The sequence below is a fragment of the Tachypleus tridentatus genome, chromosome 5, assembly GCF_004210375.1.
Source record: "Tachypleus tridentatus isolate NWPU-2018 chromosome 5, ASM421037v1, whole genome shotgun sequence".
Taxonomy (NCBI): domain Eukaryota; kingdom Metazoa; phylum Arthropoda; class Merostomata; order Xiphosura; family Limulidae; genus Tachypleus; species Tachypleus tridentatus.
In genome coordinates this window covers 22,490,706-22,505,450 of record NC_134829.1, presented here as the reverse complement: position 1 = coordinate 22,505,450, position 14,745 = coordinate 22,490,706, and the positions used below count along the sequence as shown (strand labels likewise).

The 14,745-nt window shown below is 34.3% G+C and overlaps 1 protein-coding gene across 1 annotated transcript; it reads left to right on the top strand.

The window, feature by feature from the left end:
* The first annotated feature begins 2,781 nt into the window (after window positions 1-2,781).
* Window positions 2,782-4,616, top strand: LOC143250695 (cuticle protein 14-like). Its single transcript, XM_076501599.1, has 3 exons — window positions 2,782-3,086; window positions 3,791-3,892; window positions 4,039-4,616. The coding sequence occupies exons 1-3, from the start codon at window positions 3,081-3,083 to the stop codon at window positions 4,507-4,509; spliced, it is 579 nt and encodes a 192-aa protein (XP_076357714.1). The 5' UTR covers window positions 2,782-3,080; the 3' UTR covers window positions 4,510-4,616.
* Window positions 4,617-14,745: the final 10,129 nt, after the last annotated feature.

The following is a 14,745-nucleotide window of genomic DNA, read 5'->3' as shown; positions in this document are numbered from 1 at the left end:
GCGTAAGGCGTGCGACTCGTAATCCGAGGGTCGCGGGTTCGCGCCCGAGTCGCGCTAAACATGCTCGCCCTCCCAGCCGTGGGGGCGTATAATGTGACGGTCAATCCCACTATTCGTTGGTAAAAGAGTAGCCCAAGAGTTGGCGGTGGGTGGTGATGACTAGCTGCCTTCTCTCTAGTCATACACTGCTAAATTAGGGACGGCTAGCACAGATAGCCCTCGAGTAGCTTTGTGCGAAATTCCAAAAAACAAACAAACAAACACTCCACAGTTCTCACGAAAATCAGCACATTTCCTTTCCAATGACCATAAGCTACTATCTGCTTTCGTTTTAGATAACTTAGCAGTATAGACATAAAATTAGGGCTAGAAAACGCATCTATCTTCTACACTTTGTTCACGCTTAACATAATTTATATATTCGAGACAAAACTGACAAATATCATTAAACTGGAACTTTTTAAAACTCAGCTGAACATTACTTATACAAACCAACGAAACATTTAGAACTAAAAGTGAGAAACTGAAACCTTAAGCAGTTGAGATGAACGTAGTGAAAGGCACTAACGCTGATAATTATGTAAATATTATGTGATTAGCGGTTATCCCATTGTTTTTTGTATAGTAGTTGATAAGAAACTTAAAGGTAAGGCCATCTGATAAAAATAACAAAAATGTTGTAATGATGAAAGTTTTGGGTTATTCTACCTGCAACAAGAACTTTTTGTTCTTTGTTTCGATACTCTAGTTGGCGAAGGACAGATAACCCACTGTGTATCTTTGTGTTTAATTCCAAACGAACAGTTCTTTGTTTTAGTTTTAGTTTTTTAAAAGCTACACGCGGACTATCTGCGCTAGCAGTTCCTAATTTAGTAATGATAAGTTAGAGGAAAGACAGCTAGTCAACATCACCTACCGTTAACTTTGGGGATGCTCTTTTACCAACGAATAGTGGGACTGACTATAACATTATAACGCCCCCATTGATGAAAGAACGCTCACGTTCTGTGACAGAGATTCAAGCAACTTAATCATCAGGGTATGCCAAGTTCGCGAGCGAACACTTTTGTTTGTTTGTTTTAAAGTTCGCGCAAAGCTACACGAGGACTAGCCTTCCCTAATTTAGCAGTGTTAGACTAGGTAAAAGGCAGTTAGTTATCACCACTCACCGCCAACTCTTGGGCTACTCTTTTACCAACGAATAGTGGGATCGACCATCATATTATAACGCCTCACGGCTGAAAGGCGAGAATGTGTGGTGTGACGGAGATTGTGGACTCTCAGTGACGCCGACAACTTTTGTTAATAATATTAATGTATTTGTTTGTTTGTTTTGTTTCAGATTCACGAACCGCGCCAGCTGTCCCTAATTTAGCAGTGTAAGGCTAGAGGGAAGGCAGATAGTCATCACCACCCATCGCCAACTTTTGAGCTACTTTTTTACGAACGAATAGTGTGACCGAGTGCCATGTTTGGTATGACGAGATTCGAACCCGCAACCCTAAAAACCAACCTGGCCATGCCGGACCCAATGGGATGGACATCTGAGCATTAGTTCAAATGTGTTGTGAGATAACAGTTGTCGCATTGTTCACGCTCAGAAATATTTGACTATTTTTGTTTCCTTAACTTCTTCACTTATATAGTCTTTCCAGTCCCATTGCTTTATCTATATCATTATAATATCTGTCCGAGGTACAGATAGAATAAGAGAAATTGTTATTTAATGTTTAAATTCAGTTTAAGTATGTAACTGTGATTCCTTAAAATGAACAATATACATAAATTATTAAAACATCAATAAAGTAACTACGAGAATAATAAAACAAAGAGTCGAGTCTCGCTGAGTGGGTATTTGGGTATTGATGTTAAATACCCAGGAGGGTCAGGTACATTAGACCTCTTCCTCCTAAAACAAAGAATTGGATTACTTGTTTGTTTTTTGAATTTCGCACAAAGCTACACGAGGCTATCTGCGCTAGCCGTCCCTAATTTAACAGTGTAATACTAAACGAAAGGCAGGTAGTCATCACCACCCACCGCCAACCCTTCGGCTACTCTTTCACCAACGAATAGTGGGATTGACCATCACTTATATAACGCCGCCACGGCTGAAAGGGCAAGCTTGTTTGGTTTGACGAAGATTCGGGACCTTCAAAATTGGTCGAGCGACCTTCAGAATTGGAGAAACACAATTAAGTTGATAAATACTATAAAAATAATGTTACATTATATAAATAAATTTCTAGGATAGCATTATATATATATACATATATATAATGTACTGAAATATTAAAAATAGTTAAATAAATATTACTCATTAGAAGTAATAAAAAAATATTATCGATCATGTTTGGTCACCTTGTAAATAAAACTTCATTAGTTAAATTAACCGGTCTTTACAGTCCCATCAAACCAGTGTAGATTTACATACATCAGTCGAAGTAACTCAGCTTTAGTTAAACGTATTTAATTGTTAATTCATTTTAATGAGTAGGAACGCTGCATCTATTAACCTATAGAGTTCTAAGTATTAAAAACATATCAACAAAACAAGTATGAAAGTTTAAAAGCAACCCTGAGGTGTTTGTTTCCAGGACACTAGGGGTAAGTTACTAGAGTGCCTACAGACGACAAGCTCAGTGTCATCGAAAGCAGATCAAGGTGAAACGAAACCACGGTATTAATTAGCACGAAAGTTACTGTAGTTCACAGCCACTCCCTCCCTTTATTAAGAGCAGTTTCCTCGAAGGCATTAAACCGAATCGTAAAAGGCGGATTCATTTTGAGTGTATTCCTATTTTGAAGGTTAGAATGGGTGTAGTTTTACGTTATAACAGTTGCCTCAAAAGGTATCCTCTGTTGAAGACACTTTAGTGTTGATCTTTCTTCCATTTAATGTACAAAATGATTTCTGTGACCTCATCTGTGGGAAAAACTCTTAAAATGTGCGAAATGTGAACTCGGGCACGAGAAAGTATAAATACTGAAATGTTATATTCAAATATTCAAACTTCACTCAATACCTCAGAAGCTTAGAGACAGGCTTAGGTCTTTGGTGTTCCTTGAAGTAAAGTATCATGAAGGTAGGTATTCATCTTTCTGTATACGTGTCTAATAATCAGAAATTGATAATATAGTTCTGTTATTCATCTATAATACTAACAAGGATTTGTTTTCACATTCGTTGTATTGCTTTTCTTTAGCAAAATATAACCAGAATAGAGGATTGCAATGAGCCTATAGCTAAGATTTGTTTATGTTAGTTATCACGAATATATCTCTGCAGAAAATCCGTTAATTTTGATTATTATTAGTTTGACTTTATTATTTGTCACTGTTTTTTGTTTTTTTTCAAATAATAACTTTTAAATGTTAGGTTATTAATTAGTATAGGTATAAAGGTGTTCTTTCATATTGGTTTAATTTTGGTTTTGGCTGACATCTAACCACAACCCCCACTATAGTCCTGTACCCGATTACACTCTCGTCCTAAAGACACGTGCTCGGCAACGGTCAGTTGCAAACTTTCTTTGTTTACGTGAAGATGACCTAAAAAGGTCGAAACTTTGTTCTCTGTTTTATTAGTAAAAGTTTTCATACCAGCCGTCCTGAGATACATTTTTACTTTAAGTGGTTTCTAGTCATAACGAATTGTTCATAATTTAACACTGTTTTCTTCTATTACTATTACCTATATTGTATTTTATATTATTGTTGAAGTACTTAATGTATGAGCTAATTCACTGTTTAATTGTGTATGTTCTTCTCTCTTTCTCGATCTGATCAGGTTCTGATCGTATGTGCTCTGCTGGCTGTTGCTCAGGCCGGAGTATTCTACAGTCCAAGTACTTTTAACACTGGAGCCAGCGTTCAATATCGTAGTCAAGACGTAAGTTTATAAACAAAACATACTGCTATACGTGTCGTAATTATAGAAAGTCATTGAATAAGGAGGGGCGTTATATAGATATATATAATGCGAAAACAAACAGAAATTAAATAGAACGTTTTTGTTTGTTTCTTTTATTATAATAGAGCTTGGGTACCTATAACTTTGGATACGACGAAGGCCATCTTGCTGGCGGAACCTTTCGCAGAGAGTCAGGGGATGGTTACGGTAACAAGGTTGGTTCCTACGGTCTAAAGGAAGCTGACGGCCGTGTGCGTACCGTCCGCTACCTCGCCGATGCTACTGGTTTCCACGCCGACGTAAAGACTAACGAGCCAGGAGTGGAAGCCAAAGACCCTGCTGATGTTGCCATCAGCAAATCCAAGGTTGTCGTTGTCGACCCTACTATTACCTACACCTCTCCTGCTGCTCACACCCTAGCCTACGCCCTTGCCCCTGCCAACTACAAATACGCCCCTACTGTGTATAGGTATGGCTATGCTTCTGTTCCCGCTGTATTAGGTTACAGTTACACTTCTGGTCTACCTGCTCTTGGTCACTACAGCTATAACCTTTCCGGACACCATTATAACCTCGGAAAACATTATGTGTGGTAGATATATCTTATCTTATTAATTACACGTTCGGGAGTACCTCATTTTTTCTTGCCATTTTGTAGAAAATATGACATTTTTTATTGTGCAATAAAAGGAATGTTGTGAGAGTATTGGTGTTTTGATTAAAGTGTCCAACAATCCATCGCAATAACTTATAATAATATTATAATAATATACTTCGCAACTGAAGATATGTAACGCAAAAAATGTATTTTCGACAATTTTTGTTGCATTTTACGCGAGATGAAGTTTAAACTAAAAAATGTACTCTATAAAAGTAGAGCCCGAAGTATGAAAATAAACTGATTGTTAAGTTTTGGAACATTTAATATAAACTCTATGCTGTAACACATCCAATAAACAACACAGTCAATAATATGTTGAATCTTATAAGGACTTTAATTATTAAAATTTATTACTAGGCGTGTGTGTGTATTTTTCTTATAGCAAAGCCACATCGGGCTATCTGCTCAGCCCACCGAGGGGAATCGAACCCCTGATTTTAGCGTTGTAAATCCGGAGACATACCGCTGTACAAGTGTGGGGCTATTGATAGGCACTTCCATGTTTTAGAAACTTAGCTGCTGTTGTCACAAAGTAACTGTTGAAAAGTGAAATGTAACTGGTGCAGTCAAATGTGAGATGATACACATACTTGTATGGCACTGGTAGATTATTTTGTTTCCAAAAAACGCAAGCTTAAAAAATTCATACAGAAAATAATTGAAACTCAGATAAAAAAGGAAGCACACGTGTCCAAATAAAAAATGTTCTTTATTCATAGAACAAACAAGTATTAATTTAACTGGCCGGGTTCAATATTCGGTAGTGAAGACTGCATCTGGTTGATTGGAGATAGAACAGAATTTCCACGTTAAGAGGAAGATGAAAATATGATCCAGAATCAGATACCGAAATGTATCATGTTTAAGACAAACCAGGGTACGGTATCCCATAATCCATATATTACTTATATCAACGGCCATTCTTATTAAACATATTCAAGAAAAATAAACTCCAAACTCCTAATAAGTCTCTGCACACTCTTGAAGTGAATACGTCCTCAATACAAGAGATTATGATACAGAACATTGGTCAAACAAGTATAAAGCTGTTAAATAATGTTGTATTTGTTTAAGTAGAAGATTAGTGCAAGCTTAAGACCTTCTCACATTTGGTTTACAATGATGGTCTAACTACTACATGCATAAGAACTACATACAACTTTTTATAAACAACTTAATCATGCCCAAATAAATATGTTGTTTCTTGTTAAGCGCAAAGCTAGACAATGGGCAGTCTCTGCTCTGCCCATGACGTGTTTCCACAGACACAGTGCTGTGCCACTGGAGTGCCACAATTAAATCAATGTCACTTAGTAGTTATGGAACGACAAACATGATTAAATTTCTAATTATCACATTTGCAATTCTGTGGCCATTTAAAAAGCCCGAAATGGCACGGTGAGACATCTGTGGACATATGCTGCTAGAAACCTTTGTGTAGGGTAACTTTGTGCTTAACAAAACAAACAAAGCGATTTTAATAATATTTGTAAGTCTCGGGAAGTTATAATAATAAGTTATTTGACTTTATAACAGAACGCCTCCCGCTAGTACAGCAGTATGTCTACGGATTTACAACGCTAAAATCAGGGATTCAATTCCCCTCGGTGGGCTCAGTAGATAGCCTGATGTGGCTTTGCTATAAGAAAACACTTGTAACAGAAAGGTGACGGGTCGGGATGTTTTAAGTATATGAGAGAGAAACATTAATTTCGCATATGTATTTCCTCTTATTTTGATCATATCTTAACGCCAACATAAGTCTAAATTCTTACTTTAATTATGAAGGTGTATGAAGAAACGAGCTCTCGGGGCACACTAGTTTCTTTTTGTTTTCGGCAAGTATTTTTCCAAGGGCAGCACTAACGCACGAGGCACCAACCAAATAGGGAACTACAGGTAAAATCCATCGTAACGTAAAACAATGTCATATAAACGTTGGATCAAAATATCACCTGACACTATCTAAGTGAGTTTTTCTTTTAAAAAGATTATAATCGGAAAAATTACTCCTAGTGCGGACTCAAGAGGTGTCTTGAGGTGAATTATTATTAAATATATAGACATTTTCTATGAGGCACATACCCGAAAATTGTGTGTTTTTAATCGTTCTTGTTTCTCCTAAAGCAATAAAAAAGTTATATGTGTGTATATATATATAATTATTGTTTTCGTATTGGACAGACTTAAGGAGTTGCACTTAAACATAGCATGCTGCTATATGTCTTGTTTTAAGACTAATAGAGTGGTACTCTTTGGCCCGGCATGGCCAGGTGGGTTAAGACGTTCGACTCGTAATCCGAGGATCGCAGGATCAAATCCCCGTAGCACTAAACATGCTCATCTTTTTAGCCGTGGGGGCGTTATAATGTAACGGTCAATCCCACTATTCGTTAGCAAAAGAGTAATACAAAAGTTGGGGGGTGGTAATGACTAGCTGACCTCCCCTTTGTCTTACACTGCTAACTTAGTGACGGCTAGCGCAGATAGCCCTCGTGTAGCTTTGCGTGAAATTCACAAAACAAATAAACAATAATAGAATATCAAGTACGAGACGTGACATTAACAATTTACAGACAATCCAATATTTATTACAGTATTTTAAAGTTATTTTTAGTTGACCATAACATCACACGCTACATTTTCTTTTATTCTACGTTTGGTGAATTTTGTTCGTTTATTTTAGAACAAAGCCACATTCAGTGACTTGCTCTTCCCACCGTGTGGATTATAAATGCGGATTATAGAGTTGTAATCCATAGACCCACCGGCGTCCCATTGGAGTACATATTTGAGTAAAAGAAGTATATAAAATAATTATTAAGCAGTTGCTCCGATGTATAATATCGAATAAAGAATTTGACCCAAAACTGGCCTAAGTTACTATATCGGGAGTTAAAAAGAACTCAAAACTCCTATGAATGTTATAAACACATCACCATTATCAGAGAACTGACTGTATTTCTTTGGTTTGCTGTCTGAAGCTGTGCTGATGAGCACTGAATTGGCTTAACTGCAGTTTACAGAAGAATATGCCGATGAATTATGACTCTTATTTAACCTTTGGCGAAAAGGAATGAAATCTGTGAAATAATATAATCAAATATTTTTTGGGACGTTGATGAATAGAGACACCTATGAGAAGTTATTTAAATATTAAATTTTACTGAAAAATGTTTTTCGATACACGTGTATGTGTATAGACAGAAGATAATAAGGATAAAATAATTATGATACATACAACTTATAAAGACGATTAAACTAAGTTATTTTTATAATTTAACGTATTCATAAATTTGTTAGATCCAAAACTATAGTAACAGTTGGTAGATAAACAAATAATTGCTCTAATATGCAGTATGAGTGTTGCATATTAATAAGTATCTCTTTCGATATGTCTGCATGATTCAAAATATGTATTTCTAAGGTTAGACTTTTTGATATACAGTAAATTCTATACATTTATTATTATACTGCATAATGCTGCCAGTGAGTTTTGCGTTTAACAACACAATGGGCTATCTGATTTCTGTCCACGCCATGGAATTAAACCTAAGATTTTAGCATGGTAAGTCTGAAAACTTACTGCTACTTAACAGAGTATCATTTAAATAGAGACTTGTGTATATATCATAATGAGAGTGACATACTTGGCACTGTAACAATTCCACTTGAGCGACTTGACGCACGTTTTTATTGTTTTTCGCAGTTTTCTGTTTTAATAGTTGCTTTTGTTTGTCTGAGTTACAGTTTTAAAATACAGTTTAAACAATTTTACGTATAAAAAGCTTTGTCCAGGTTATGAATTTATGTAGTGAATGTTATGATGAATAACACCAAAATCCTAACTTTCACACAATGTATTTATAACATAACATACCATTACAGTATTCATTATTACCTTGTCAAAAGTTTTGTATAAGCTTTAACAACTCAATACGTGTGTATCTAAAACATGTTATACACTGTACGATGATCAGGATAGCTTTATAGGAAGAGGTAGCAGGAGACGTATTGGCAGTAGGTGTACTTTCTGTTACCCGCGTTTAACGAATAGCTCTTAATGTCTCTTTCCACAACGATTAATTAACTGACCAAGAGTTATCTTTTAGAATGAAGTTCTAAAGTCACGGGTCAAAGTAGGAATTGGGTGTAACTGAAAAAATGGCTCTTCATATCAGCCTTTTTCGGAGTTGTTGGAATAAAAACTTCAGCTGAGTTTATCTATTGTTACAATAGTGTAGGCCATTTTTATTTTATTGCATTTATCTATACAGAGTGCTAGCGGTCTTCCTGAGATAACTAAGATATCTATGTACTCTTCTTCCCCCCAACATTGTGTGTATGTTTCGTTTTTGAAAACTTATTTTTAGTGAAGGACGTAGCGCCACCTATAAATGTAGTTAACGTTAATTTACGTCACAGAAAATAAATGCTCAATAACAAAAACAATAAAATTGTGAACTACCCATTAGCATGTCTCTTGTTCGAAACTGTCATCCAATATCGTTTGGTTCAGATTGGCCCAACGATCTAAGAATAGCTAGATAACGGACAGATACACAGAAATTTGTATTTTATGTTTTTACAGTTAAATTTGAATACCGTAACTTATGGTAACAACACAATGTATAAATGTATAACGTTTTATTGTTTAATAATTGTATATTTGTTATCTTCATTGTAATATTGTTTGTGCCATAACACTTGGAGCAGTTCTAAGACTCAGAATACCACCAGTACTCGAATATTTAACAAATATTATTTCATTTTTCAGCTTTGTGTTACGTGTACTGCGCTTGCTCACTTTTCTGGTGGTTTTGGGTCACATTAAGTTTACACATTGTATTAATGTGTTTAGCTGGATTGTGGAACTATTTTTCATTGCTGTTTACCTGTTTTATAGAAAACATTGATTTGTTTTAAAGTCCAGGGACCGCGTGATATATCACTAAGTCGTACAAATTAAGACCTGTAAAAATATCTCCTGCCCTCTGTTGGACAAATATTAAAACTTTAAAACGAGACACGCCTTTCTATGTTTCATGGAAATTAAATTGCGCTGATAGTTTTTAAAATTGGGAATAGTTTTCTGTTATTAAAAACAAATCATACCTCCACAACGCCTGAGAAGTTTTAATTTTTTAAAGCAACGTTAGAAATCGGATAAATATAATATTTAATTAACGCCGTTGAGTTTTAAAAACGAAAATTTACAACATTGCCATATGAATCTTTCTTTGTTTGTTTCTTCAGGTTAACTTTTTCTACAGATTTTTCTAATTGTGGTAATTTGCTGTTCATACTACTTGAACGAATGTTTTCTTTAATATTAATAAACAAATATTTGATACAGAACAGATAATGTTTTTATGAACTAGGGTATCAATTATAGTTGTTGTCATAAACTTTTCATACAAAATAAAGGACTTTCTGACACTTTGTGTTTCGGATGAGGAGGAATTTATCACTTAATATACAACAAATTACATTATTCGTTTAGTTACACTTTATATAGAACATTCTACCTTTTGTACTATTTTAGGCACAAAACGTTTAATTTACAGGCCAATTAACTCTATGTAACAGTAAACCATTAGTAAGAACTTTAAAGACTACTATGTGATATTTCATATGACAAGTTAAAGAAAATAATAGGTTTTCTGTTTCTTTTTACTGTTACTCTAAGCAGCCGTCTTACGTTTGGTTCTCATTCACCAAGGAAAAACCAGAACTCGAACCAAGCCCGTACACAGAATGCTTGAAAGGAGTTCTAATCTGTGAAATCGAAAGCCAACACATATTGTGCAAAGCACAATCAACATGCGAATGCTATAAGTTTCTGGGGACATGTCCCCCTTCAGCAAATTTGTAAAAAAAATAGCGCAATGAGATTAAATCTGGAAGCAATTTTGCATGAATATAGCTTAAATAATTGCAGGGCTGCTCACATAAAATCTGCAAACATCCAATGAAAAGTCAACAACTCAACATTCTGTTTTAATATTGCATGTGGAATTACACTTGAATTAACATAAATATGTATGTTTTATTATAGTAAAGTATTGTACAATTTACACGCAGAGTAATTATTAATTGCGATATTACTAATCTAAACAACTTTATTCAACAATAGTATATTAACTATTTCAAGATTGGCTATCACATACGTACGTGTATGCATATTGAAATGACATGTTAGTGTGCTCCAATTCTCTAGGGCCCTCTTTCATAAATAACTTACAGTTTCCCTGTTGTTAATCATGTCATAATGTTTATGTGTTAAAGTTAGAGCTAGTATTAAAGAATGTAAATATTAGAGCATGTATTTAAAGCTAGTCTTTCTTAGGTTTGTGTACACTTCAAGTAATTATTCAACCAGTATATGGAAGATGCCAAACGTTCATATTAACGTGAACATAGTGGCAGTATGGCAAGGAGCTTATGTAACATAAAAACATTTGTCAGTTGTGTTATAAAGTATTTGAACTAGTCGGTGTGGACTTTGACAAACAAGTGGCATTTATTTAAAACTCTGGATACAACGGTGATAACCAAAGTGTGAAGAACATTTGACTTGTTTTGATACATTATTTTAAACATATGGACATTATTGCTATTTCTTTACTGTTGACATTTACCGCCAGCAAATCATAAACACGTATTATAAAGTATCAAGCCTATAAAACTGTCTTCGGCTTCTTATTACAAAATGTCAACAGAAGTCATTGCATGCGAATATTTCTGGCCAAAACATGCAAATGCTTCATCAGAAGAACGTACACTATGTAAAAGACGTTAAATGTCACAACTACTTGTGCTATAATTATATAAGCATTTTTTGTACGTCACAAAAATTTTCGGTTCGGGCAAAACCCCTACCCTACATGCGTGCGTGAAAGCATTGTTAGATAATATGAAATAATACTGTTGCACCATTTCTGAAAATGATAGAGAGCTACATTTGTGTTTTTATCTGTATCTATTAAACTTTGTACATTAAATATTCTTATTTAAGAATATTATTTAAAATTTATCAGGAACCACGATAATGGTTCATAATAGGGATCACCCAGGAATTTTACAAAAATTATAATAGAACGCACTGGCAAAAACCATCTTAAAAACAAATTTGTTATTGAAGCAAACTCAAGAACATTTATTTCAGTGGCTAAGACTGCTAAAATAGTGATAAAAGAAAAAAGTTTATTTTCTAGTTTTATAAAAAATTCAAAATTCATATTATTATTCTAATTATTCTTGTTTTTTAAGTCTGCAGAAAAAAACGACTAAAGATATAGCCAACTCTTGGGCTACTCTTTTACCAGCGAACAGTGGGATTGACCGTACATTATAATGCTACTACGACTGAAAGGACGAGCATGTTTAGTGTGACGGGAATTTGAACTGCGACCTTCTGATTACGAGTCGAGTGCCTTAACCACCTAAGCATGCCGGGCCTTACATTATGGTGTCCATTTGTCTAAATAGCACGTTTGTCAACATTATTTATTCTCTTCTAAATATAAAGCAATCAGTATCTTATTTATTAAAATTTTATCGTAATTTGACATTTGCCTCAAGATTGAATTTCTTTACTGTTCGTGTACAAAGTTTTGAGTGAGTTGACAAGAACTGTTTATTATTATTGTTGTTATTCCGAACCGCGAGTTAAAATTTGTATAATAGCTACTAAGAAATTTATGTATATTTCTGTAGACGTGTTTATCTGCATTTATAACACAAATTGACCCTTTTTTATATAATTGCTTTTAAACGAGAGCCCACCCTAGTGGCTGAGAAGTTAGTTTGAAGGCTTAATATGCATAAGTTCAAAACATTCGGACACCGATCCCTTAGTGGGCACAGCGCACATAGCCTATTGTGCAACTTTGTACTGAAACTAACAAAAGGTTGTCAAATATATCTCACCAACACAATGATGAGATGTAGGTATAGAGGCTGGGCGTTAACGATGACAAATAATAAAACAGTTTAGATTAAAAATTATCATAGATCATATTCGTGTCCCACTAAACAAAGCAATTTGTAGATAATAACAAAACAGTTTAATTTATCAGTTCACTTGTACGTAAACATTGTCGTCTACAGAAGATGAAATCATTACTTTGTTTGATATAAATCAAAGTTTCTAATAGTTTCGCTCACATCGAATAAGATTTTTTCAATCGTCGATGTAAATTTTACAGACTCCCCCAAAGTGCACTTGCAACTTTGTTTGACATTATTTTTTATATTTCTTTTCAGGATAAAGATTGTTAGGATAATCCAGCGCTGTGTTGTGTTTATTTCAAGAATTATACATATTATATTTTGAAACTATACGGGCGAAGTAGTCGGAGCCTTTGATATTGAAAATAAACTCTAGAATCTGCACTGAATAACTTGAAAACTAAAATTAGTATTATATAGCAATGCCATCGGTTTTAATAGATAGGCAAAAATTAATGATTAAAGATGTAGCTTTCCTTTCTCACGAGATAAAAAAACCAGTCTTGGAATATTTATTTCTACAGTTACTTTTAAATATATAAAGTTTTATCATTTTGAAACGGACGAACTTTCACCTTTCCTACATCTGATTTTTTAATGGTTAATATTATGTATTAGTATATCAGATGTACTGGTGTTTTACATACAGAGTCACGTGAATTATTATTTGAACACTGAACGTAACTTAAATTAAACACGATGTAAAATTACGTGTTGTTAAAAAATAACTGATGCAGAAGAGTATTTGAGCAACCTGTCACAATGTACGTGTATTCATCTTAATAAAGTCAATCGTTTTAAGGTAAAACTTCATAAAACACTAACTTATCGGACTAATTGAATAACGATGGTATTTTCAGATCTGCACAAGAGCAAAACATGCAAAAAGCCTTTGTAATTTTCATTCTCATCGTGAAATATTTAGAAAGTTACAGGTTATCGTTTTATATCAATTTTGTTATTTATATTGCAAAATTTGTGATTTTTGCTTAGTATGCAAAAACCGTCATATATATGTATATATATATATCAAAAACAGTATATATCATTAAATAAAAAATTCTAAGTACAGACCTGTTTATTGAAATAAATACGAGTTTATGTTGCATCTCAGCTGGTCCGATGAGCACTGGTATTGGATGAAATGCCTCGTCGGCACTAGATATTGCAAATATGGTGTGGTTTACGTATTGTTCTAGATCTTCTGTACTTTAACTTATAAGTTCTTTAAATTTTCGTACTTGAATTACTATAAAGAAGTATCACGAGGTTTGCATATAGTATCATTTTACGATAAATTACATTCTAATGAGTAACAACTTATATGAGTAATTCACAGCAAAATCCTTGATAATTCAATTAAAAAAACTTATAAAGTTTGTTTTTGAATTTCGCACAAAGCTACTTGAGGGCTATCTGTCCCTAATTTAGCAGTGTACGACTAGAGAGAAGACAACTAGTCATCACCACCCACCGCCAACTCTTGGGCTACTCTTTTACCCACGAATAGTGGAATTGACCGTAACATTATAACGCCCCTATGGTTGAAAGGGCGAGCATGTTTGGCGCGACCGGGATGCGAACCCGCGACCCTCAGATTACGAATCGCACGCCTTAACACGCTTAGGCCATGCCGGGCTAACATCTAGAGTTAGCTCTAAATTATGATTATAAATGAGATACCACATAATTTTTATTGACAGTTAAGTTCTCCTTGAGCACGTGGAAAATGTATACCAACGACTGATGGATAAAACGGTGAAGTACATTAAATAATCATGTAGTTTTGAGGAGCTTAAAGAATATTCATCACAAGTGAATGTATATAGGTGTGTGTCTTAAGTTTACCACGTGTATAGAGGAGTACATGTTTAAGAAAATATTTACTGAATTAAAATGTAATTATTAGGCAAAAAACAGAATATTCATTAGTTGACTTAAGATTTTATTTAAAATAATACATGAATTTTATTACGCCTGAAAATTTTGCCACTACAAATTTAAATACAATTTTAATACTATGGAACGATAAAATGAATAATCAAGTTATTAACTTGTCAGTTTTGGTTAAATGATCTAATTTATTGTTTTGTTTGTAATTAGGCACAAAGCTACACTCTAGGCTATCTGTGCTCTGCCCTCTACGAGTATTGAAACA